The sequence below is a fragment of the Physeter macrocephalus genome, chromosome 1 (assembly GCF_002837175.3).
Source record: "Physeter macrocephalus isolate SW-GA chromosome 1, ASM283717v5, whole genome shotgun sequence".
Classification (NCBI taxonomy): Eukaryota; Metazoa; Chordata; class Mammalia; order Artiodactyla; family Physeteridae; genus Physeter; species Physeter macrocephalus.
In genome coordinates, this window is record NC_041214.2 from 88,747,358 (window position 1) to 88,774,562 (window position 27,205).

At 43.7% G+C, this 27,205-nt stretch overlaps 1 protein-coding gene across 3 annotated transcripts in view; it reads right to left on the minus strand.

Annotated features, from left to right (window-relative positions):
* Positions 1 to 22,337: 22,337 nt before the first annotated feature.
* RUBCN (rubicon autophagy regulator) overlaps positions 22,338 to 27,205 on the minus strand; it is a 71,768-nt gene continuing 66,900 nt past the window's right edge. For all 3 annotated transcript variants that reach the window (XM_055084788.1, XM_007121263.4, XM_055084791.1), the window contains 6 exons: positions 26,905 to 26,969; positions 26,178 to 26,416; positions 25,573 to 25,634; positions 24,963 to 25,116; positions 23,740 to 23,833; positions 22,338 to 23,511 (listed from right to left, as the gene is read on the minus strand). In XM_055084788.1, the coding sequence (XP_054940763.1) occupies positions 23,333 to 23,511; positions 23,740 to 23,833; positions 24,963 to 25,116; positions 25,573 to 25,634; positions 26,178 to 26,416; positions 26,905 to 26,969 (793 nt within the window). In that variant the 3' untranslated portion in view covers positions 22,338 to 23,332. The remainder of the gene's footprint in view (positions 23,512 to 23,739; positions 23,834 to 24,962; positions 25,117 to 25,572; positions 25,635 to 26,177; positions 26,417 to 26,904; positions 26,970 to 27,205) is intronic.

The following is a 27,205-nucleotide window of genomic DNA, read 5'->3' on the forward strand; positions in this document are numbered from 1 at the left end:
ATCATTTAAGTTTGCAAAGCCCTGAGAATGGACTCCTCCATACCTTAGCCCCTATTTCCTTGGGTTGTAGCACAGAAACCTCCAGGGAGCCCTCTCTTCTTTCATTTCTTTTATTAGGGTACAACCAACATATAGTTAACTACGCCAACCTCAAGTAGTATACAGCTTGATGAATTTTTACATGTGCTTACACCCAGGATGTATTCACCACTCAGATCAAGATATAGGACACTTTCAGCATCTCAACAGGTTCCCTTGTGTTCACTTCCAGTCAGTATCCCTCCAAGGACCACTCTCACCTCTATCACCATAGACTGGTTCTGCCTATTTTTGAACTTCATATAAATGGGATTATGCATATATAATTTCTTATATCTGGCTTTTTTCTCTTAACATTATGCCTGCGAGACTCACCCATTTTGTTGTATATAATGGTACTTCATTCTTTTTTTATTGTTAGGTAGTATTCCATTGTATAAATATACCGCAATTTATCTACTTTCCTAATGATGGACATTTGGATTATTTCTAGTCTTTCACTATTCTGAATAACACTGCTATCAACATTCTTGTATATGTCTTGGGTATATATATATATATATATATATATATATATCCAGGAGTGGAATTGCTGGGTCATGTGTTTATCTTCAGTATACAGCATCAAACAGTTTTCCAAATTGATTGTGCCCACTTACACTATACCAGCAATGTATGAGAGGTCCAGTTGCTCCACATTCTCATCAACACTTGGTACCACAGGTCTTTTTAATTTTAGACATTCTTGTGGATTAAAAGAATCACCTGTTAAAACTGTGATTTTTTTTTTTTTTTTTTTTTTCGGTACGCAGGCCTCTCACTGCTGTGGCCTCTACCGTTGCAGAGCACAGGCTCCGGACGCGCAGGCTCAGTGGCCATGGCTCATGGGCCCAGCCGCTCCGTGGCATGTGGGATCTTCCCGGACCGGGGCACAAAACCGTGTCCCCTGCATCGGCAGGCGGACTCCCAACCACTGCGCCACCAGGGAAGCCCTAAAACTGTGATTTTAACTTACATTACAGGAAGCCCTCTGCATTCTCAGGGCTTTGCCCAGGTGATATGCCGCTGCCAGGGAAATGACTTTCACAGGGAAGATGTTTGAAGGACACAGGGAGGGAGGATGGAGAGCCAGGTAGAAATAAAATTTGCATGCACATGTGCACACACCTGCACACTTGACTAGCGAGGAATCTGTGCCAGTACTGGAACATCTATGGGGACCCTGGTTGGAATGGGGGATAATGTAGGAGAGACAAGTGAAGGAGGAGATGGAGTTTCTGGGCATTTGGAAGGAGAATGAGCACTGACCCAAGAAGATGAAAGAGCCCACAAATCAGCATCTTTGGGCTCTCTATGAGGCCCACGGGATGATCCCAGCTGGAGAGGCCACATCCCACAGAGCCTCACCTGAAAAACTCTTCCTAGCAAGGAAGGGAGATCTCAGGCTCTGGAGGTAGGAGTGGGGCTTTCCCAAACAGGGCCCTGGGCTGTCTCTCCCCGAGGCTAGCAGGAGATAAGGCCAGAAATGTGCCTTGGGGCTGTGTGGTGGAGGATTTTGCATGCCGTGCATGGGAGGTTAGCCTTATTCTAGAGACAATGGGAAGCCAGTGGTGGTTTCTGAATGGGGAACAGGCAGCACCAGAGCTCTGCTTTGGGCAGTACAATGTGGTACAATGTGGGGTGAGACCAGTTAGGGCAAGAGGACCAGGACTGTGAGGCTGTGACCTAGGACTTCGGCAGTGGGACGTAAAGGGGGCAGATGTGAACTGTGTTGTGAAGCAGAACTAGAAAGACTTGGCACCTTGCAGAAAAAGACCAGGGGCAGAGAGAAGTAAAAGATGACCCTGAGGTTTAGAGTCCAGGAGGCTGGAGGACAGGGAATCATGCACAGGACAGGAGGAAGAGCAGATCTGGGAGGAAAGGATGGGCTTGGCAGACCCTAAAGCCCCTGCATCATTTTTCTAGTGCTCTGAAATCCTGCACACGAGGAGACCCCAGGGAGGCCTCTCCCGGCACACCAGAGGAAGGTACCCTGCCCCTCCTGTCACGGTGGGCAGAGAAGGGGGTGGGCAAGAGGCCACAGGGCTCAGGCCAGGCTATTTCAGGACTTACAGGCAGTACTATGGAGCCCAGGAAGGAACACCGAGGAGAGGGGCAAGAATTACTTAGCCACAGGGTCGCTAGGTTCTTACTTTCTACTTTCAAGAAATGTTTGCTATATTCAGTGTAACCATCACAAAACAATAAATACTGTGAGCCAAATTTCTCTTTTATAGCTTGTATGGCTGATTCTATGCACATTTAACAGTGTTTACGACAACAGCAGGTTTCCGTTTTTCCTCTGGTTGAACCAATTGGGAAGCACACAGGGTGGCAGCTGGGAGACAAGCACCCCTGGGCCCAGTGATCATGGCCCCAGGAGGGGAGGCTGAGCTTTGTTCCAGGGCCCTGCTGGCACCGAGTTGGGGAGGAGCTTCAGGGAGGCATCAGGCTGTCTTCTTGAGTCCCTTCATGGAAATGGAGAGGGGCTGGTTTGGAGAAGCTGCCAGACCTAAGGGAGCAGTAAGCGAAGGCCTGTTCCCTCCCCAGCTTATTTACATTTCCCCAAATAACCACTCTCTCTTGTTCATCCACCAAGAACCAGGCCCTTCCACAACGGCCCTACAAGGCAAGCTCTAGGACACAGATGAGGAAAGGGAGCCTCGGAAAGGCTCAGAAGACTGAAGGCTTGAGGTCGGCCAGGATTTGAACCCAGGTCTATCTGGCTCCCAAGTCCAAGCTCTTTCTATCGCGCTATGCTGCCTTTCTTTCTGCCCAATGCTATAATATGCTAGGGTCGGGGCTGGGGGCTCTCCTCCAGTGCTGTGCAAAGAGCTGGGCAGGTCAGGGCTGAAGCCGGGACACAAAAGGAAAATAAAGAACAGAGGATGATTTAGGGCAGAGAGTAGCAAACCACAGTCTGTGGACCAAATCTGTCTTGCTGCCAGTTTTTGGTAGAGATCACAAGTTAAGAATGTTTTTTACATTTTTAAATGGTTGAAAAAAGTCAAAAGAAGAATACTACTTCATGACACATGAGAATTATATGAAATTCAGTGTCATTGTTCATGGGCAGGAACCCTGGCTTCTATCCTAAAACCGTGGCTGCAATGGTGCTGCGCCCAGCTCAGGCTCTTTGCCGCCTTTGGTAATTGCTCCTTGACTCTGGGGCTTGGAGGCCAGGGAGGCAGGAGCAGGTTGCCAGCCACCCCTTCTAGGAGCATCTCCAGGGCACTCACGATGCTCTGCATCCAGTCTAGATTGCTTCTGGCAGGGTTTGGGCGGTTCTCCTTCCTCAGCACCACCTGCAGCACCATGCTGATAGTTCAAGGAACGGAAAAACACAGGTGAAAGCTCCTGTCCTCATCCCTGCCTCCCACCCCCTGCTGCTGCCCAATACCCCCAGCACCTCTCTGCAGACTCCTGTCTGCCCTCAGAAGTCTACATGGGACAGGTCAAGAGATATCTGCACTGCAAGAGAAGCAGGGACAGTTAGGTGCAACACAGCCACCCTATTTCCCCACCCTATTCCCCAGTCACCAGCAGCTGAACCTCTCCTTGTGGGACCTGCAAAAGTGGCTCAGAGGGGAGCAGCAGGCAGGTGGCAAGGAGCAGTGGGGAAAGAAAGTGGGGAGGAATGTGTAGGCACTTTTGATATGAAATGGACAGAATGTCATGGACCTTAGAAGCCATCCAGTACACACCCTGGCCTTGGCCTGAAGTACATGCAAGGGGCTTGCCTCTGTCAATCACAGCATCCAGCTCTGCTGGGGGTGGAAAGGAGCCTGCATGTGAGTTACCAGTGTTGTAGAGCGCATGGTGATCCAGGCAGCGGTCTGGTACCACATGGCAGAATTCATCACAGTAGCAACTTCCCCTCCTGCAGTGGTGATCCATACCAAGGCAGCAGAGGGGCTGGGGTTGGGAGCAGCTGCCTGGAGAAAAAGGGACATTAAAAAGAGACAGATTTAACAAATGGTTCTGGGACAACTAGATATCCATATGCAAAAGAATGAATTTGGACCTCTACCTCACACCATATATAAAAATTAACTGAAAATGGATTACAAATCTAAATGTAAGAGTTAAAACTGTAAAACTCTAGATATTGTCATGATCTTGGATTAAGCAGTAGCTTTTCAGGTATGACACCAAAAGCATAAGTGACAAAAGAAAGAATAGACAAAGTAGACTTGATCAAAGTTTTGGGCTTCTAAGGGTACTATCAAGAAAGTGAAAAGACAACCCATGGGATGGAAAAACATCTGCAAATCATATATGCAATAAGAGAATTTTATTCAGAATATGTAAAGAACTCTCACAAACTCAACAACATAAAAAGACAAATAACCCAATTTAAAAATGAGCAAAGAATATATCCAAAGAAGATACACAAATGGCCAATAAGCACATAAAAGGGCTCTCAACATCACTAATCATCAGGAAAATGCAAATTAAAATCACATTGAGTTACCACTCCACATCCACTAGGATGGCTAAAATGAAAACAGAAACAAGTGTTAGTGAGGATGTGGAGAAATTGTAACCCCACACATTGCTAGCGGAAATGTAAAATTGTGCGGCCACTTTGAAAAATTGTTTGGCAGTTCCTCAGAATGTTAAATGTAGAGTTACCATATGACCCAGCAAATCCACTTCTGGGTATATACTTAAAAGAATTGAAAATATATGTTCACATAAAATTCTGTACATAAACGTTCATAGAAACATTATTCATAATAGCAAAAAAGTGGAAATAATTCAAATGTCCATTAACTGATGAGTGGATAAAACAAAATATGGAATTTCTACACAATGGAATATCATTCAGCCATGAAAATGAATGAAATGCTGATACATGCTACAACATGGATGAACTTTGAAAATATTATGCTAAACGAAAGAAGTCAGCCACAAAAGGCCATGTATTATATGATTCTATCTGTGAAATGTCTAGAACAGGCAAATCCATAGAAAGTAGATTAATGGCTGCCAGGGGTGGGAGGTGTGGTGAATAAGGGTGTGACTGTTAATGGGTACGGTGTTTCTTTGGGAGGTGATGAAATGTTCTAAACTTAGGTAATATTGTTGGTTGCACAGCTCTGTGAATATACTAAAAACCATTGAATTGTATATTTTAAAAGGATGACTTTTACATTATGTGAATTGTATCTCAATAAAGTTGTTATTAAAAGGAGAGAGACAGGGCTTCCCTGGTGGCGCAGTGGTTGAGAGTCCGCCTGCCAATGCAGGGGACACGGGGAGCGGCTGGGCCCGTGAGCCATGGCCACTGAGCCTGCGCGTCCGGAGCCTGTGCTCCGCAACGGGAGAGGCCACAACAGTGAGAGTCCCGCGTACCGCAAAAAAAAAAAAAAAAAAAAAAAAAAAAAGGAAAAGCAGTGTCCACAAGCAGTGATTGGGTGACAGAGCTGGGAGTGGAACCAGCAATGTTGACTTTTCCCCTGTTTTTCCCACCACATCAGACTCAGGGTTTTTTCTTTCAAAAAGCCTTTGGTTGCACTTGCCACTGCTCTCTGTCATTCTCTAAACATCCGGCATATTCCTGCTTTTGAGCCTTTAGTCAAGCTGTTTCCTCTGATTGGAAGGCCCTTCCCTCTCATAGCCACTAGAAGAAAACATTCTTATCCTTCAAGGTCATGATTAAATTCAACCTTCCCAGGTTTGCTAACGAACCAGCTCGTTATTTTGAGAGTGATAAATGAAGAATCATTTATCCAGTCTTTCCACACAAACCAAATAGTTGACAAGCGAAAGGTCTTCTTTATAGAAGAACTCCATCTAACAAATGCAGAAGCAATCGTAGAATTTGAAAACCACCATATGGCAATCCTTAATGAAAAAATGGATCTAGGCAACAATCATCAGTGGAAGCTAAAACCATTAGAGAAAGGTCGAGGGGGAACTTTTATAATGGACCTACAAACGGATGCATCTGGCTGATCAAGTTTAACATCAGTAGAAGTGAGATGACTAGACATTGCCTGTCTCCTTCTCCATGCAGTAGGTAGTACATAGCCTCACCTACAGAATATACTTACCAAAAGAAATGAACCTTAACTACCAGATTTCAGGAAATGCAGGGGACAGAGGATCACCCACAAGGATCCAGGCAGACAAATCCAGAATTCAGGACAGTCTACATGACAAATGACCTGGTTTCTTCAACAAATAAACAGCATGAAAAAAAAGGAAGAGAGCTGATATAGATTTAAAGAGACTTAAGAATATAACAGCTAAATGTATATGTGGACCTTGTTTGGATCCTGATTCGAATAAGCCAGTTGCAAAAAGGACTTTTTGATAGTTGAAGAAGTATGCACACTAATAGGTATTAAATGGTAGTAATTATTTTAATTATTTCAGCTCTGATAAGGTATTGTGGTTATATATTTTTTTAATATGGTGGATAAGAATTTGGTGTTGATAATTTTCAAGCTAGCCAATAGGTCCATTGGGTTCATTTAACTATCCCTTCTACTTTTGTGTGTTTCAACTTTTCCATAATAAAAATTTTTTTTAAATAAATTTGATCTATCCTGAGAGGCCTTCCTACATCCCTCCAGCTGTGACGTAGGTATTAACTACATTTACTGGCATTAACTTTTTCCTCTTACTTTTAAAATCTATTGATTTCAATTTCTAACAGAGCATTAATCCCTGTCTCCATTATTGTTACGATCTTCTTTCTGAAGGTGTGTTTATCTGCCTTCCTACCAATTGGTTGAAGGCAGAAAATGTATCTCTGTAGTTCTGGTGTCAAATAATTTATACTTAATTTAATTTAAAAGATCTGAGTTGGACTTGGGTTCACACTTGAGCTCCCAGGGTGTCCATAGGCCAGGACAGATTTACAGTTCCTGACAGCGCTGACTGGTCCCATCAGAAAAATGACAGTGCAATAAGGGAAATGAAGTCCACCCCATGGTGACCAAGCACCCATTCACTCACTCATGCATTAATTCATTTATTCATTTTATTCTATTGAGTGACTCTCTGAACCGGGTACCATGGTGGATCATGGACATACATTCCACTGCCCTGCCCAACCCAACCCTCCAAAGAAACACCTTCCAAGAGCTCAGTCTAGTGAACAGAGCGTCATCAAACTACAAGTAACCAGAATGTCATCATACTGTATGGTAAGTGCTGCACCACAGGTAAGAGGAGAGAGCCGCGGGGTTGGTGGAGGGGCAGTGAGCCCACCAGGAAACAGACTCCTGGTGAAGAGGCGGTAACTCAGGGACTCCTGTGTGACCATCTCGTTGGCTTCAGACTAAAAGGCTTGTAGAAGTGACAAGCTGTGAGGCCAGGAACAGCCCCAAACAAGGCTGGGTGAAGAACCCCATGCTAATAGTTGGCACCCCTCCAGAGCAACACTCTTTAAACCTGTTTGACAGCTTTACAGAGAAGAGGGTGAGCACTGCTGGGGAAGGGTGTGGAAAGGGGGCACTGGGCAGCCTCCTCCTCCCCTTTACGGTTCCCAGTGATGCTGCTCCAGCCCCAAAATTGCAAACCCCACTCAGCAAATCTGAAGCCCCGCCCTTCCTCAGAAGTCCTTTTTACAAGCAATTTATTAACACATCTGATATTACTTAAGCATGCACCTTGAGGCTCCCACCCCTACAAAAAGTATTCCTAGCAATGACATCTAGGTTTCTCCCAAAAGAAGTTCTGGTAGATACAGCTTTCTCCATCCCATTGGATTTCCAGGAATATTTTAGCAAAAACCAGATGGGTTGGTGCCTGGCAGTTGCCCAGTGAGTCTGCCTATTAATCTGGATCTGGGCTTGTCATACCACCTTCCCTCTTGTACCACTCCCACCCCTCAACAGTGCACATTCTAGAGCCCCTTGCTGCCTCTACTCATAGGCACCTCTTCTGGACATTCCTCTTGATTCCCCAACCAAAACAGACCTTCCCAAGTGAATCATCCAAGGACAACTTATAAATATGAATGTGGGTACACAGAGAAGCCACTTTAAGCACTGGTAGATGCTTAGTAAATGTCTGAATAAATGAATTATTTAATTAATGAATTAGTGAACATAAGGAGGCAGATCATGCCAGGGACAAAAATGGTTGATTAAACGAATGAATGAATAAATAAAAGAGACTAGTGGCCAGGTCCCTTCGACCTGCTAGCCTGGCTTCTCACCTGTCTCCTGGTTTGGGGCCACAGGGCTCAGCCACAGCAGGAGGAGGAGAACAAGCCACATGGCAGCAGGCATCAAGCAGAGACAGTGTTTCAGGGACCGAGGCCAGGACTTTTAATACCCACCCATCCCAGTAAGTTCATTTGGTATCTGCACCCCCAGGGAGGAGCCAGCTGGCACCTGGGCAGTCACTGGCAGGGGCAGAGGTGGCACCAAGACAGGGGCACGGGTGTCCCAGTTGCTTGGAATAGCTTACCCAAGCAGAGGTAACACAGCAAAAAAAAAAATTCTCCCATCTCCTGGGGTTTCCAGGCCTTTGGGAAGAGCAGAATCAGAGAAACCAGAGTGACTGTTGTCAGGGGTTGCAACCTCATCTTACCTTGATTTCATCTGCAAAGACCCTATTTTCATAAAGGTCACATTCACAGGTACCAAGGATTAGGATTTGAACAGATCTTTTGGGGGGACACAGTTTAAGCCACAACAGTAATAAAATTTTATTTTTCACATTTAGGTCTTTACCTAGAATTTTTTTGTGTGTTGACTTGAGGTGTGGATCTAAAATTTTTTTCATATGGATAACCAGTATTAAATAATCATGTACCAAATAATCTATCACTGCCCTATTGACTTGTGATACCACCTCTGTGGCATATCAAGCTTCCTTATATGTATAGATCTATTTATGGACTTTCCATTTTGTTTCGTTGTTCTAATTTGTCTTTTCCTACACAAGTGCCACACTATCTTAATTATGATAGCTTTAGAACACATTTTGATCTCTGTTAGAGCAAGATTATTCTTCTTAGCATTTCCTTGTCTATTTTTAGCCCTTTCCATTTCCATGTAAATTAATATATTTATTTTAAATTCCCTTTCATATTGCTCTAAATTCTGTAGTTCCTGGAGAATTTTCCTATTACATCTGCTGATTCTTTCTCATGGCAATTTATAACATCAATTTTTAAAATTAAACTTTTAATTTGAAATAATTGTAGACACACATGCAATTATAAGAAATAATACAGAGACAGTCCACATAACTTTTACCCCATTTCCCCCAATGGTAATAGCTTGCAAAACTATAATACAACATCACAAACAGGATGCTAACATTGAAAGAGAGTAAAGATACAGAATATTGCCAAGGATCCCTCCTGTTGCCCTTGTATAGCCACATTCACTTCCCTCCTGCCCCCACCCTCTCCTTAACCTCTGGAAACCACTACTCTGTTCTCCGTTTCTATACCTTGGTCATTTCAAGGACGTTATATAAATGGAATCATGCAGAATATTTGGGGATTGACTTTTTTTCACTCAGCATAACTCTCTGGGGATTCATCCAGGTTGTTGCATGTATCAATAGTTTGTTCCTTTTACTTCTGAGTAATGTTTTAAGGTACGGATGTACTATAGTTTTTTTAATTCAGCTGTAGAATGATATCTGGGCTGTTTCCAGTTTTTGACTAATAAAGCTGCTATTAGCATCACACACGGATTTTTGTGCAAATATGTATTTTTATTTCTTGGAGATAAATGTGCAAGGGTGAAATTGGTGGGTTGTAGGATAGTTGCATGCTTAGTCTTATAAGAAACTGACAAACTGTTTTCCAGGGTGGCTATACCATTTTATACTCCCACCTGCAATAAACAAGTGATACAGTCTCTCTGCATCCTTGCCAACATTTAATATTGTTACTATTTTTAATTTCTGTGATTCTGATAGCTATGTAGTTATATCTTGTGGTTTAAATTTGCATTTCCCTAATGGCTAGTAATATTGAACATGTTTTCATGTGCTTATTTGTGATCTGTATATCTTTTTCAGTGAAATGTCTCTTCATATCGTTTGCTCATATTCTAGTTGGATTGTTTATTACTGTTGAGTTTTTAATTTAATTATTAAAAATTGAGGTATAATTGACATACATTTACTGTTGAGTTTTGAGAGTTCCTTATGTATTTTAGGTACTAGCTCTTAACTGCAAGTGTGGTTTGCAATATCTTCTCCCAGTTTGTAGCTTGTGTTTTTGTCCTCCTAACAGGGTCTTTTGCAGAGAAAAAGTTATTTTGATGTGTCCTTATATAAATCATGCTTTTGGTGTCAAGTCTAAGAATTCTTTGCTTAGCCACAGATCCTGAGATTTTCTTTTTTTTTTCCTAAAAGTTCTATAATTTTACATTTAAGTCTGTGATCCATTTTGAGTTAATTTTTGTATAGCTGTGATACTAAGTCAAGGTTCATTTTTTTTTGTCGGTGGATTTCCAGTTGTTCCAGCAACATTTGTTGAAAGGGCTATCTTTCTTCCATCAAACTGCTTTTGCTTCTTTGTCAAAAATCAGGTGGGCATAATTTGTGTTGGTCTATTGCTGGGCTCTCTTTTCTGTTCCATTGATCTGTGTCTATACCTCCACCAGTACCACAGTTCTTTTTTTAAAAAATAAATTTATTTTATTTATTTTTATTTTTGGCTGCATTGGGTCTTTGTTGCTGCGCACGGGCTTTCTCTAGTTACGGCGAGCGGGGGCTACTCTTCGTTGCGGTGTGTGGGCTTCTCATTGCGGTGGCTTCTCTTGTTGCAGAGCACAGGCTCTAGGCTCAGGGGCTCAGTAGTTGTGGCCCACAGGCTCTAGAGCGCAGGCTCAGTAGTTGTGGCACACGGGCTTAGCTGCTCCGCGGCATGTGTGATCTTCCCAGACCAGGGCTCGAACCCGTGTCTCCTGCATTGGCAGGCGGATTCTTAACCACTGCATCACCAGGGAAGCCCCTACCACACAGTTCTTGATTACTGTAACCATATAATGTCTTGAAATTGGGTAGACTGATTCCTCTTACTTTCTTCTTTTTCAAAATAGTTTGTTATTCTTGTCCTTTGTCTTTTCATATAAATTTTAGAATAACCTTGTCCATAAAACAAAAAAATCTTGTTGAAATTTTGATAGGATTTGCATTTTCTGTATATAAATTTGGAGATAACTGACATCTTTACTATGTTGACTCTTCCAATCCATGAACATAATATACCTCTCCATTCATTTAGATCCTCTTTGATATCTTTCATCCGAAATTTGTACTTGCTGCGTACAAATCCTGTACATATTTTGTTTGATTTACACCTAAGTATTTCTTTTTCTTTCTTTTAGTAAGTGGTATGGTATTTTTAATTTTGGTGTCCACGTGTTCATTGCTAGTATACAGAAATGCAATTGACTTTTGTATGTTTATCTTATATCCTGCTACATTGCTAAACTCATTAGTTCTAGGAGGATTTTTAAAAATAGATTCCTTGGGATTTTCTACATATATTGAAGTATGTACAGATGAATTAATATGTCTGAGATTTGCTTCAAAATAATCTTGATAGCGGTAGAGGGTGGGGATATAGATGAAACACAGTTGACTGTGAGCTGATAATTGCTGAAGCTGCATAAAGGATACACGGGGGTTCAGTATTCTACTCTCAATATCTTTGTGTATGCTTTCAATTTTCTGTAACAAAAAAATGTTCCCAAATGTTATTCCCTGTAAAAGCTGCAGGGGCCCTCATTGTAGGGTAAAGTCATAGTGGTTGACCTGTCATTCAAGGCCCCTTATGGTCTGACCTCCCCGCTAACTATCCAGTTGTTCCTTGAACGCTTTCCAAAAGACCCCCTTCTCTATATGTCTCATAGTTGTCTAAACACCGTTTTCAGTTTCAGCTTTGTGCTTTTGCTCCTGCTGCATTGACCCTCCTCTCTGTCCCAAAAGGCCATTCTCCCTCCTCTCAGATTAAATCCCACCCTGCCTCCCACCCAACTCCAGAACCAAGAGGCCCTTGAGGCCTCCCCTGATCACTCTGGCCACATTGTTCTCCCCCCTTCTCTGACCTTCCAGAACTCTGTCTTTAACATTCATTCCCGTATAACACAGTTGTTAAGAGTGGGATTTTTGGAACTAGACTGGCTGTATTTGGATCCAGGCTCCATTGTTTACTAGCTTTGTCACTTCGGGCAAGTTATTTAAACTCTCTGTGCCTCAATTACTTCTTTATAGAATGGAATGATAATGGTATCTACTTCATAGGGTAGTTGGATTAAATGAGTCATACATGTAAAAACTTTAGAATAGTGTTCAGCACACAGTAAAGAATCCATATGTAATGATTTCATTTGTGTACATCCTATGTTATAACTAAACTGTAAATTCCTAAAGGGCAGGAACTGCATCCAAGCACTGAGTCATTTACATGGTAGATGAAAAGAATCACACATCCATGATCTGGATCAGTTTAAATCAGACAAGTAAAGCCAATATTTAATTGCATAATTTGTCACTGTGGCCCTTTCACTGCCTATACCAAGGTTCTTTGCTTGCCAGCAACAGAAACTGGCTCCTGCTAACTTAAGAAAAAGGAATGTACTAAAAAGATTTGAAGGGAAAGCTAAAAAACTGGACTCAGAACAGGATAGGAAACTGGCGGCCCCAGAATCCAGGAGAGAGGAATGACAGTCTCTTCACCATGCTAGAATGAGAAAGTGCCAGCCCACTTACTTTTTTGGTCATTGTCTTATTTGCTCAAGGTTCCAAGACTAGGGAAAGAGTTCAGGCAATCCAGCTTGATCCATGTGCCCACTCCTTGGTCAGAGGTTTAAAAAAAATGAACTTATTTCTGGTAATTTTTTTGGGGGGGGTGGGTGACGTTAATTAAGAACTAAAAAGAAGGCTTGCTCTATCTATCTGGTCTCTGGGATCTTTGACTGGCATATTATGGAAAGAAGGCAAGCTGGATAAATATTTCTGTCTTGGGCTTCCCTGGTGGCGCAGTGGTTGAGAGTCCGCCTGCCGATGCAGGGGACATGGGTTCGTGCCCCTGTCCGGGAAGATCCCACATGCCACGGAGCGGCTGGGCCCGTGAGCCATGGCCGCTGAGCCTGCGCGTCCGGAGCCTGTGCTCCGCAACGGGAGAGGCCACAACAGTGAGAGGCTCGCGTACCGCAAAAAACAAAAAACAAAACAAAACAAACAAACAAACAACAAAATATATATATATATATTTCTGTCTGGCTGGTAAACTCTTTGCCTTTAAAGACTTTACTTCTACTTGGGTCCAAAAGGGGTATGGTATGGGCAAGTAAGTGCAAATGAAAGAATGGTTTCTGCTCACAGGTGCTGATGGGAGCTCCATGCCAGAGTCAAATAGTGCTGTTTGTAGTCTCTGGAATAGCTGGAATCCTAGAAGCCTCTGGAGAACTGTCCAGATGGTCATTGTCTGGACCTTCCACTCTAAAACCTCAAGAGGGTTTTCCTGATTCCCACTAGCCTTGTCTCTGTCCCTGGCTCTTATGGAAACTCCAAGGTGTCCTCTCCCTGTGTGCTCTCAGGACAGAAGGGCTGGACAGAGGCACCAGTTCTCAGAGGAACTGCGCATGAGGAGGGGAGATAAAGAAGGAAGGACAAAACTGGAAGGAAAAAAGGAAAAAGAAAGAAGGAAGGAGCTCTCCATGTTTTCTGGGCCAACGTGGGTCAGCACATCTTGGGCAGAATAATATTTGTGGGTATTTTAAAGCAATAGCTATCTTGACGTCCCCCTCCAGTATCTATATACTTTTGTACATTCCCTCTGCATTTCAAGGGAAATAATTTTTTCCCTAAAACCAAACCAAACCAAAGTGAACTCTTTAAATTATTAAAAATAATATGACTTTACAGATATTTCAATAGGCAGATAAAAAGGAAAAAAATCACTCCATAGTTCCATCATTTCTGCAGAGCTACACTTACTTTTATGTATTTCCTTCTCTTCCCATGTGTATTTTTCTTTCCATGAATGTTTTTCTATAATTGCAATAAGGGGGTATATATACTTGCCTATATATAAACTTCTTATTTTGGAACAATTTTAGATTTATAGGAAAGTTGCAAAGACAGTATGTGAGTTCTTATATACCCCTCATCCAATTTCAGTTTTCTCTAATGTCACCATCTTACATCTTTCAAGACTAAGAAACCAACATTAGTACATTGCTTTTAACTAAACTCTAGACTTTATTCAGATTTTACCGGTTTTGCCAGTAATGTCCTTTTTTCTGTTCCAGGATCCAATCTAGGATAGCGCATTGCATTTAGTCGTCATGTCTCCTTAGGCTCTTTTGGTCTGTGATAGTTACTCAGTCTCTTGTTTTTCATGACCTTGATAGTTTTGAGGAGTATTGTTCAGGTATTTTGTAGAACGTCCCTCAAATTGGGTTTGCGTTATGTTTTCCTCATGATTAGACTGGGGCAATGGATTTTTGGAAAGAATACCACGTGGCGATGTGCCCATCTCATCACAGGGGTGCATAATACCCAAACAGCACCCCTGGTGTTGTTAACCTTGAGAACTTGGTTAAGGTAGTGTTGGCCAGCTTTGTCCACTGTACAGCTGCTATTTCTCTATTTCCATGCTCTTTTTTAAAAAGCAAATCACTAATTCCAGTCCACCCTCAGGGGGAGAGAGGATTAAGCTCCACCTCCTGGAGGGGCATAGGATTTACATATATTGCTTGGAATTCTGTCAGGAAGATTTGTCTCTTCTTCCCAATTTATTTATTTATTCAATTTTTTATTTATTAGTATGTACTCATAAATATTTGACATAAACTTTTTCTCTTTTTTTTCATATAACATTGTGTTATAAGGTTTTTTTCATGTTACCATCCTGGTCTTTATAGCCATCATTTTAATGATTGCATCTACTTTTGGATATTTTCCATTAACTTTGTACTCTCATAAATTATGCTTCTGTAAACATCTTTTGAAACAATGTTCTATGATTCTTTGTATTCCAGATCTGGCCTGGTGTCTGGAACACAGAAACATAGTAAATATTCAATAGATGCTTATTTGGGATCGATGTATGGATGGATAGATGAATGAATAAATGAATGAATGAATGAATGCTGGGCTGGCAATGTAACTCAGTGGCCCTTTTTTTTTCCCCTGTTGAACAGTCTTCTCACTCTTGGCCTATGAAGATCTCAAGTCTAAGTTAAATGTTGAGAAAACAAGTTTGAGAACTTGCTGGAAATCAAGCTTTGGCTTCCTGTGAACCACACTTAGTTTGTAATAAACAAAGAACCTCAGAACAAGTAAAGATTCTGTACTGTAAGCTTTTTTTTTTTAAATCTCTGGTTGGAAAACATTTGGATATTCTATCAACTTCAGCAGTCTTTCGCACAGCTTTCTCATTCTTCTCTCAGCTTACCTTGTAGACATAACAATTTTTAAACACCTAGGGTATTTTTAGGACATATAAATATCTTTGTATCTCCTGGTTTAGTCCCTGGCAAGGAAAAGCTGGCAGTTTAATAATAAAGTGAGTAAAGAACATTTGGAATGTTATCTACTCTAATAATGGCTGCTAGACAAAACAAAACAGAAACAGTCGCAGACAAAGCTGAGGGAGGAGAAGGGAGATGAGGACATTTTCATCACTTCAAGATTTGGGAAAGTAATCACTGTAGATACGTGCTGGCAAGAAAAGAGATAAGAAAGCGAAGACAGGAGGTAATCAGAGGCAAGGTCAGAACAATCCTGTCCCATGTCCTACAATGTACTTCTGATCATTCTTGTTCCCACTGACAGGCAGAGAGGGAAAAACTATCAAGAACAGAATGTTTCCCAAGTGGTTCTCTTACTCTCCCGGAAGTCATGTCTATTTGTTGAACCCAACTATTATGAATAGTTGAACCCACATAGACTCTGAGGGGGTGGGCACCCACAGAATGGTCTGTAGTAGAGTACCCTGCAGATCCCTGATCTGGGGAAAAACAGCAGGGACACCCTAAAGACAAATTGTGCAGTGAGACTGGAGAGCCCCAGGGTCAGTTGGCTTCATATTCATCTCAGATTTGGGTGAGTTCAGGCTCTTTTGGTTGGAAGAAATCAGACCTGCTCCTGCTGGTAGTAAAAAGGTAAAGAACAGTCATTACAGAGATCCATGTGGCAAAGAGGAAAACTGACTAAATTCATCTGACTACAGGACCCCAATATGGGTTGACCCCGTCAGGGCCTCCTTTCTGACTAAGACCTCAGCATGGGTTCTTCTGGCTTAATTTGGAAGGGCTCATGTGGGGGTCTTTGGGGATATCACTGGGATTTTGCAGAGGGAACACTAATGAGCTTAAGGTGATTAAAGAGGACAGGAAAGACCACTGCTGTAGCCAAGGCAATCCTTATCAGGAAAGACCCTCAAAGGGTCATTTCATCTGTCCACTTGCCTCCACATAGAACAGGCAATTCCTTACATTCATTCATTCACTCCATTCATATACTTGTTTGTTCTCTTTTGGAAAATACTAAATAACAAGATTGTGTGAGAAGTGGATATTGAAGTGCTCTAACAGGAGGTTTAGAGAGAGTGCCAAGGGCTCACAGTGGGTGGGTACAGTAGAATGCAGGCAGGGAACGCTGTGATATAGCTGAGTTAGTTCTTTAAAGGAGGAAAGATCAAGGTGTATTTAGGAAACTGCTAGTAGTTCAGGGAATGGCAGGAGATCAGACCATGAAGCTAAAGTGTGGTCATGTATTGAAGGTCCTTTACGTGCCAGGAGAAGAAACCAAACTTTATCTTATGGGGAGAGAAATACTGGTGAGTTTTAGGCAGGGGAGTATGACTCCACAGTAATGCTTTCTGTCCTTCCCACCGCTCCAATCTCCTTATTCCCACTATGGAGGGCAATTTGGCAACATTTATCAAAATTACAAATGCACGAATCTTTTGTGGCAGCCATTCCACTTTGGATAATTTATCCTACAGATATGCTTGCACCCATGTGAAATGACATATGACCAGGTTTTTCACTGTAGCGTTGTTTGTATTAGTAAAAGATTGGAAACAACTTAAATGTCCCTCAATAGGTAAATGGTTGAATCAATTATAATCTATCCATATGATGGAAAATGTGCAGCTATAAAAAAGAATATAGAAACTCTTCATGTAGTGATATAGAAAATTCTCTAAGATATTATACTGTTAGGGAGAAAAAAAACAAGAGACAGAAATGTGTATACAGTATGCTAGTTTTTAAAGAAGTGTGAAGAATAGGAGATATATATATATATATATATATATAATTTGCTTGTATTTGCATAAAGAAACTCTGTAAGGATAAAAAGAAAAGTCACGAGTAGCTACCGAAGGGGGTGAGGCAGAAGAAACAGGGCACATGGCTACAGAAATGGGAGGGACTTTTCATTGTATACCTTTCTGTGGATTTTAAGCATGTGAATGTATCAGAAAACTACATTTAAATATTATTAAATAAGGAACAAAGAGAGAGAGAGGGAGGGAGAGAAAGAGAGAGAAAGGGGAAGCTCTGTTTTTCCCTTTACCTCTGCAGGCCTCATTCTTGCTTTTCACCTTGTCAGGAGTTTCTTTTGGTTACCCCTGTGGTTGAGGGCTTCCAGTGGTTAAGAGAGACATAGGGCTTCCCTGGTGGCGCAGTGGTTGAGAGTCCGCCTGCCGATGCAGGGGACATGGGTTCGTGCCCCGGTCCGGGAAGATCCCACATGCCGTGGAGCGGCTAGGCCCGTGAGCCATGGCCGCTGAGCCTGCGCGTCCAGAGCCTGTGCTCCGCAACGGGAGAGGCCACAACAGTGAGAGGCCCGTGTACCACAAAAAAAAAAAAAAAGAGAGAGACATATACAACTCTTCTTTTAGACCTTTGTGTAGACAGACCCATTGCTGGCATCTAGGTTGAATTTCCTTCTTCAGTTTCTAAGTAGAAAAAGGCTGGGAAGTGAGGGGCAGAGGAGACAGAGGTGCCTTTTACTTCCCTGTTTTCCCTTTACCACTGCTAGTGCTGTTTTGAGCTTGCTGTGGAAACAGGAGCTTGAAGGCGAAGCCACGAGTCTGGCTGTTCCTGCAGTGGGCCAGGGGGAAAATAAAACCATTTGGGAATTACAGGCATCACTGTTTAAAAGGAAAACAGGTAAGAAATTGCAGGAGCTGTGAGAGAAAAGGACAGGACCTTCCTAGGGCTTGTTGCCTAATGGTTACAGGGCATCTGTGCTGTGTTATGTTTCAGGCTTGAGTCTTACTGGTCCACTGTAGCCTCTTGGAGGGCTGGTCACTAAAATTCCCACCTACATCCTAAGAACCTTCTGACCACGCAAGGTTTCTTTTAACACAGGAACTCTCACCTCGCTGGTCTGGTATTAAGTGTACATCCAAAACCAGAGCACAGCTCTCTGCTTTCTGTTCCTCCCCCAGAAGCAGTCCACAGAATTGAGGGAGGCAAGGGTATATGCAAAGCACATCCTTGTGTTCTCCACGCTCCTAGAATACTAGTACTAGGTAGATTCTTTTTCCTTTTTATCACATTCATCTCTGATCCCAAGAACGTCAAGCTCACAATTGGAATGCTTGGACCATCTGGCAGCTGCTGCACTAAAGCTTTAAAAGCAGTCTGATACCCTGGAGATCAGAAATGGGAGAGGACTATAGTTGATCAGGTAGAATAGCCAGCAGGATATGGTGGTGGGCATATTGATCCCCTTCTCCCATCCTCTAAGCCAAACCTTCAAAGGAAAAAGGAAGTAGGGTTGGGCCTCACTTTAACCAGGATGCTATAAAAATTATGCCTACTCTTTACACCATTAGAGGGTATAGTAAACCTACAAACATTTGGGGCCACAGAAAATGATGAATAACAAAGTCAATGCCAGAAAGGATGAGTGCCCAGCTCACAGTTCCCCTTTCTTTGTGGTGTACCCCCAATCCTCAGCAGGGAGTCCCCAACACAGCCATAACTCTACTGTCTGGCCTGCCTCACTGGCAGCAGACTCAAGAGGACGGCAAATCCTGCAGCTGAGGTTCCAGAGCTGCCATGGTCTCTGCCCTTCCTGAAACTTAGTTGTTAATTTTCTTTGGATTCTGTAATGTATCCCAGCATCTTTCTAATATCTTGCCCCACTTCCCCACCCCCAGCCTTTTGCTCCCTGCTTAAAAATGTCAGAGTCAGAACAAAACATTTGGAATTTATCTTGTTTTTAGAGGTTTTGGGCTAATGAGGTGACAGTGACAATGCTATGCCACACCCTCATCCAAACGACCATAATTTCTCTCCTGAACTATTGCAGCCATCTCCTCAGGATATCTACTGCTTCTACTCTTGTTTTACTCTATTTTCTGCAAAGCGGATGCTGATGTTTTAACCAGATCAGTCACTCCTCTGATTAAAACTCTTCAATGGCTTTCCAATGTTCTCAGAATAAAATCTAAAATCTTTGGTGCCCCATGTTCTTACAATACAATCTGAAATTCTTAGTAAGTCCTTCTTGCAGTTCCTTGCCCAAACTCCTTCTGTTTTAGGACCATCAGTATATGCTAGTCCCAGTCTGGAGCCCTTTTCTCCTTACTCTGAGCCTCATTTTTGGGGTCTTGGTGGAAGTATCACCTTCTCAGGGGCCTTACTTCTCTCCAATCTAAATTAGGTATCCTTGTTATTTACTTTTTTAACTGCATTGACTCTTCCTTCATAGCTATTACAGCTTGTAATTACATATTCATTTTGGTAACTTTGGGCAATGTCTGTCTCCCCCACAAGACCCTGAGTGCCTTAAGGGGCAGGGACTGTCCCTGTTTTGCTCCATGCGATAGCCCCAGAGCCTAGCACAGAAACCAGCATACAGTAGGTACCCAAATATTAGATGGATGATTAAACAGGAAGAGACTGGCGTGGCTGGCAATGGTTGAGATTTAAGATAAGAAGCTGAATTTGTGTGCTAGTGGTAGAAAAGGAATGCGATACATTTACTTTAAAGAGAAAAATCAACATAACTTGACGACAGCGGGTGGGGAAGGAGAGAATGCTTTCCCACCCAAAAGTGCCACCTGACTCAGAGAGGAAGAAACTAAATTTTCGAACCGGGGTGACTAATGGTTACGTTTGGGGAAATATGATACTTATGTTGGTTTTAGACATACTGGTTGGAGCTGAGCAAAGGACATTGAAGGGGGAAGTGTTCAGAAAGTTGCAGGTTAGAGCTGGCGCTCTAGCGGGCCGGGAGCATAAAAGAGAAACTCAGAGCTGGTTGTTCACAGAAGTGGGAACTGAAGCATCTAAGACAATTCATATGTTGTGGAGAGGAAGATTTACCTCGCTTTAAGCGACAGCTACACCAAGGGGACAGGTAGGGGGCACACCCCGTGCATTGGAAAGTGCCACAAAGTGCTTCATACACGAAGACATAGAAATCTAGAGAGGCGAAGTGATCTGCTCAAGGTCACACAGCAAGTCAGTGACAAAGCATTCCAATCTATTTTTCCTGACTTGTAAGGTCCAGTTTTCTTTGCATTAATACACAGAAACTTCCTGAATTTTCAGACATGCCTGCTTTATAGTGGACACTCCATACCAGTTCCTGATAGTCAAGTCAGGCAAATAAAAGGCAGAATTTCATTTCCTTAGTTTATTAACGATGACAATGAACTGTTAGGCTGTGTATGAATCATACAGGTAGAAACCTAGTTCGGAACACGAGTTGTACACACCCAAGAACATCTCCATTTAGACTCTTGCTCCTTTTATGTTAATTCAACAGAAGCTCTAAAGCTTTGGTAGAGAAAGTCAATAACAGCCTCATTTAAGTGGAAAATATTTGCCTTCCACTCTTCTGCTATGTCTTAAATCTTGTCTCCACCTTGTAAGCAAACTTCTTTTTCCCTTTATTTATAGAAAAAAAACACTTCTTCCTTCCCATTTCATTCAGAAGGAACTCTCTTCAGTGCATTCAAAGCTTCTCCCCACAACAGCAGGGGTTTTCAGATACTGATAAGTTGCAAAGTGCTTTCAAAAAATCCCATCCTCTTTCCTCTCTCCCCCTACTCTCAAATAAATAAATAAATGGGTATTTGGACAGTGATGACAGCACAGTGTCAGGGTCACTAAAACAGACATGCAACCTAAAGGGATGAGGTGAGAGAGGTGACGAAAAATAAGTGAAAAACCAGGAGGGTGAAACTGTTGAACTCAGCTTTAGAAACAGTGTCAGCATCTTCCATCCTTTGATCCTATGCTATATGAAACACGCACGACAATAACGAGAGTATATCTCTCCTCCAGTGTAGTGACTTGGAGTAAGGAGCTAGATTTGTAATTTAAACCAAAAGTGGAAGTAGAGCTCACCATCTTCACAAAGCCCTTAGTCTGAATCTGAGGCCTAATCCTCAGTGAGACTTGAGTTTCATAGGGTCATTCCCAAGGCTCCTTGAAGGACAAGGGAGCTTCTAGTCCGCCCTTCAAAACTGGGCTGGGCTGGAGGCCTTGGCTTTCACAGCCCCTCCGCCCCACCCGAGAACTGAAGGGAGAACAGCCTGAAGTAGCCTTCAGATCCCAAGTCTGAAGCAGAGGGGCCAACACCAGAGGTCAATTCCTCCCTGCTCCCTCTTGTCCTGGTGGAGCCTCAGCTCTGGCTGTTACTTTACCGCCCCTTCGACTTCCTGTGAGACTCCTGGTTGCCTCCAGCTCAGGCACTCATCAGCTTCCACTAACCACGTGCAACTTTCTGTTCAGCTTCCTGGGGCAGCGCCCACAGCAAGTTTTTTCCTACAAGCAATCAACTATGGAAAGACAGGTACCCAGGAAGAAGTCAGTCCCAAAACAAAAATGCTCTGGGCTTTAGTTCACAGAGCTGCCAGCCCTCAGAGCAGTGATCCTGACCAGTTTTACATACAGGTCAGGAAGTACAACTTAAAGAATATGACAAACATATACTCGGTCCCAGCAAAAACTTTTCCCATCAAAACACACATTAAAAAAGGGTGCGTGTGTGTGTGTGTGTGTGTGTGTGTGTGTGTGTGTGTGTGTGTGTGTGTTAAAGTTAGTAATAAGAAAAGGATACGTGAACATATGAATATCACCAGGCTAAAGAGTTAAGTGCATAATTGGCATAAAGGCTCTTGTTATCCCAAGAACACAGGAACATTCACGCTCACATCCACAAACTATCAAGTTGTCTGACACCATTAATAGCAGGAAGCTTTTTCCTCAACTTTGACAAAAGAAACTAAGGCAAGAGATCAGCCACCAGGGAGGGTCCCACCTGTGCTTCAGGAGCGGAGGGAGGGCATGGAGTTGGGCCAGGCTTCTACTCAGAACCACACTGACCACCTAACAGAGGACACAGTGGCAAGAGACCCACTGATAAAATGGTGGATGGGGTTTCTGTCCTCAGTTTAGGATGGCGTCAGGGACTTGCCTGAGCTTGAAAGATCAAACCTGCACCAGAGCTATGTTGACTAAAAGGGACCTGATCACCTAAGAGGAGGCCAACAGCCCCTCTGACTGAATAAATGCTCCTTAAACAACAGAGTTGTAGCATCACTTATGCTAGAAATGGGCCTGGTGTAAGTATCAGTTCTGTTCTTTGTGTCAAGTCCCCCAGGGCAGATAAAGAAAGTCAGCCTGTGACATCATCTATGCCTAGAATATTTCAAACAAGGAAGTCATGACTGCCTCCTTGAGGTCTCTGAAAATTCTAAGGTAGCAATAACGCTGTTTTTATGGCCTCAAAAACACCTAAATAAGAATACACATGATGTAGTCCCATTCTCTGCTGCTTCTCCTCAGGGCACAGTCTGACCCTATTCCAGGACTGGGAGAGAGAAAACTCCATCCTCCTGTTTCAGCAGCAAAGGAGAAGTGAGTTCGCTGAGAAAGGCCTGGCTCAGAAGCTCCAGAATTACAACAAAATAAAACTGGAAATGATACTTGAGATGCAGCTGAAACCAGATCTGGTCCAAGTGGAGAAGGCCATGGATGTTGGAAGAACTGGGTCTCCCTGTCCGTTCCCCTGACAGAGGCACTAGAAGCTTCACTTAGGGACCCATGTGTCAGTTCTGATGGAAATACTTGGTACCTATAAATTGTCACAACAGACTGGACCCACCAACCTAAATAAGGTTGACTGTACATGGACATTAGACAGGTCGTAAAAATTAATAATGACGATAATAATTAAAAAAAAAACAACAAGTGGGGAAAGTCCTTAAAAAGGTGGCTCAGTTCTGCACTATGTGTGACCCTAGCCCCTAGAAAGAGCGCTTTACATGCTTTCTTCAGGTGGTCTCCAGAACGGCGGCCTCCAGGGCCACGGCCTCGGTGGGTTCCTCCTCAGAGTCTGACATGTAGGACTCCAGGCTCTGCTTGGCCAGCAACTCCCGCCGGGCCTGCAGCCGCTCACAGCGGGGACAGCTTCCAGACTTGAAACAAGCTTTATGGTAACACGCTTTACACTCTATTCAAGTTGGGAAGGGGAGAGAGAAAAGAACAATTTGTATTATCTCGAACTGGAAGCAAGTCGCTGCCGTAACCCTTCTCACACCACGGCTTGGTGGACCTGTGGGGAAACACAGGGAGCTGCTGAACCAAACCAAACTCTTACTAATAGGGGTGGCTGACGGGAAATAAATGAGCCTTGTGTTCTGTCTTGTTTGCCCACCCCACACCGGGCACCAGCCCTCACCTTCACAGGTCCGGCACTTATGGAGCTCAAAGGGAAAGATGATGTCATCCGCATTCTGACAGAACTCACAGATGAAGCCCTTGGCTTGGCAGAGCTGGAGAGGAAAGACACAGGCAGCAAAATGAGGCAAAGCACACCACAGGAACTGGCCAAGAGGGCGAACACAAGCGAGGGGAGGAGCAAAATATAAATAAGTCTTGAGGGACTCTAACGTGTTCTCCCACCTTCAGCAAAGAGACCCAGGCTGGACTTAGCATGCTAGCCAAACTGGGGCCAGGGCTGGGCAGTGTTGCCGGGCAGTGTCAGACAAAGCTTTAAGGTAAAGACAAGAGAGGCATGAGTTTGAGAAACTCCAGCCATGAGAGTGGCTCTCAAAGAAGAGATGAAAAGAAGGAAGGAACGATGCCACAAAGGGCTTCCTAAAGTCAAAATTCCAGCCTGGGTAATGATTTTATTTTGAAATAGGAAACACAACCAATTAAGGTAAAATGTAAAGGCAAGTACAGTTCTTCAAAATAACACCCAGCCTCGAGTCAGGTTACAGTGAAGTCTTTCCAATGCCCCCTGCTACATGGGACTTCTACATATACCCTATTTTAAGCTCTAATTCTGGGACTGTTACAAGAACACAAACTGGACATATTCTAAGATGGGAAATTCTAAATATGGAATTTATGAATTTCTGGTATGTTGGATACATCAAGAACAATGATATCTTGCATCTACAGAATACTTAGGTTTACACAATGCTTTCACATAAATTATTTCATCAATCCTCAAAAATACTGAGAGGAAAGGACAGTGAGTATTAATCATTATCTTCATTTTAGAGACAAGAAAATTGAGGCTTACCTCAGAGAGGGCAAAGTATTTCCTTTGATCACAGTGATTGAAAATGATAAAGCCAAGACCCAGTCCCTCCCCAGAATCTAATCCAGGGTCCTCCTCTCACATCATGACAATTCTTTAGTGAAGGCCTGCTTAGTCCTGCCCGTTTCCCAGGAGAAATGCCAGCACCAAATCCTCTTCTAATTCTACGTTTCTTAGAGCTGGATGATTTAGCTGTTCACCAACCCAGGGAAGAGCAATCCTGTACAGTTTTTCTCACAGTGTTGACAAGCCAATTCATCTTCCTGGAATTAAATGGCAGGAACCCTGGATGCACACTACTCTCGGTGTCCCTAAGCAAGGGCCCAGCAGCATGCTAAATGAGAGTTTCTTACCATGCATCGCTCTACGTGGGCAGCCCCCGCCCTGGTGAGGTCAGCGAGCCGGGGCCCCAGCTCTCCCTTCCTGGCTGCAGTCAGGTCATTCAGCGAGTACAGGTGGAGATCCTCTGTCAGGTGGCCTGGAACTGTGTCAAAGGAGTCCAGAAGCCTGCAGGAAATGAGGGGAAGTGGGTGGGAGCGGAGAACGAACACTTTGTGTGGCACATCAGGGTAGAAGGATTTCTACCCAGAAGCAGGATAGGGAAGAAAAGCGTCCTAGGCAGAGTAATGAGGGTGGGTAACATTCAGCCAGCCCAGGCCACCTCAACCCTCCATACCACCAGGTGTCTGGAGGGCAGAAGTGACTTTTAGGCCCTTCTGCAGTGATGCATGTCAGCCTGCAAAGAGTGGTGGGCCTGCCCTGGGTAGAATAACCAGATCTCCCCTTCCAGAGAGAGGGACACAGACATAGTTACTGCTGTAGGCTTCTCATTTACCATTTCTGGAATTTTCTGCAAGATCCCCCTACTCTCCTGCTTCACATAACAAGGGCCAACTGCTGGGACATGTTTCTTTCAGAGACATTAGCTCAGCCAGAGGCCTCTGGCCTCCACACAAGACTTACTCTTTGGCCAGTCGGCATGTCTTGAACATGTTCTTCATGTGACACAGCTGGACCCGCAGCAGCTGAAGAGAACGGCATTGTGGTGGTAGGTGGGGAGTCAGAGGGGTGTAAAGAGGAGAGAAACCACCGTTAGAAAGGCCAGTACCTTTAAACCCTGCGTGTCTGGAGGCTTTGCACGAGGCAGCCAGAGCCAGACTGTTCTCTATACCTGTAACTCAACAACTCCCTTCAAAGGCACCCCCAGTCAGGGAAGGGCCCTCTGCTAGGTCAGTCTGCCCAAATCACATACACAGCTGGAAGCTGCTGAGAAATCCAGAATCTGAACTTCTGACCCGACACCCTATTCTCCATTCAGTAATATTTTCAGGGAAGGGAGAAATCCTGCTTTTGCCATTAAGTGTTATCTATAGCTTTCAAGCTGCCTTGCCAGGTTCGAGACTCTAACTAGACAGATACCTCGAAAATGGCATGAGAAAGTACGTAGAGAAAGTGAGAATGATGAGATGGTCACAGCTCTACCATGGCGACAAAGAGGAGTGTGTTGATCTTGGGAAACCTCTATGAACAGAGGGTAATCTATGACGTGACCTTTTCAAGGGTCTCACCCGAACTTGATTGAGCAGCTTGACCTTCCTATAGAGGGCACTGTTGATGTCCTGCACATTGAAGAGAGGATCGTTCCAGATCTTAATGAGCAGGTCCTTGGAGAAATTGCTGACGTAGTACTTGCTGAAGTCCCACTTGCGCAGAACTCGGCTGGGGATAACCATCTGGGCATTCTCGTGGCAGCACTGACAGAAGTACTTGCCCAAGTACTCGCAGTACCGCAGCCGCTTGATGTAATCTGAAAAAAATGGAAAGTCAAAAGGTCAGAGGTGGCTTTCCCATCTATAAGCTGGTGAGGCAGCCCCGCTGTTCCTTTTGAAAGAGGAGGAGGGGATGGCCAGTGGGCTCCAGCCACCTCTGTTTGAGCTCCCAAAGCTGCCAGAAACCCACATAGTGGGGCCTGTGGTTTCTGTGTCTCAGCCTGGAGGCCACTGAGGAAACAAGTGCTGCCAGAGTTGGTAAGATTCAGCCTCCAAGAACCTGGCTGAGAGTACACATTCTTCTCCAGTACACAATCCTGGTAATGGGATCCTAGAAATCATTTCCCTTTGATTACCAGTACTGTTGCCTAATAGTACCCCTTTCTGTCCTCCAGCCCTCTTCTTTCCCTTTCCCCAATTCTGCTCTGTCACCTCCTCTTACTACTTCTCTGACCAGCTCCCTCGCCCAGGTGTGTGACAGGGTAAAGCCCTTGGAGGCAGCAGGGGGGTCAGAGAAGACGCTCACCAGGGTCACTCCGGATACCACATCCTGCACAGCGGTAATTCTGCTTGGCCACAGCGATTTTCCTCCTGAGGAAATGGGAAGGAGAGGGGATTGGCAGATACCAGCTGCATGAGGTCTCTGAGATGTAAAGGATGGGGATACAAATACAGGGATCCCATAAGGATGGGAAGAGAGGGGAATTCACTTATTTTTTTAGAATTGGACAAAATGAACCTATTGGGAGAACCAATTTAACTGAACCTTTTTTTTTTTTTTTTTTTTTTGCGGTACGCGGGTCTCTCACTGTTGTGGCCTCTCCCGT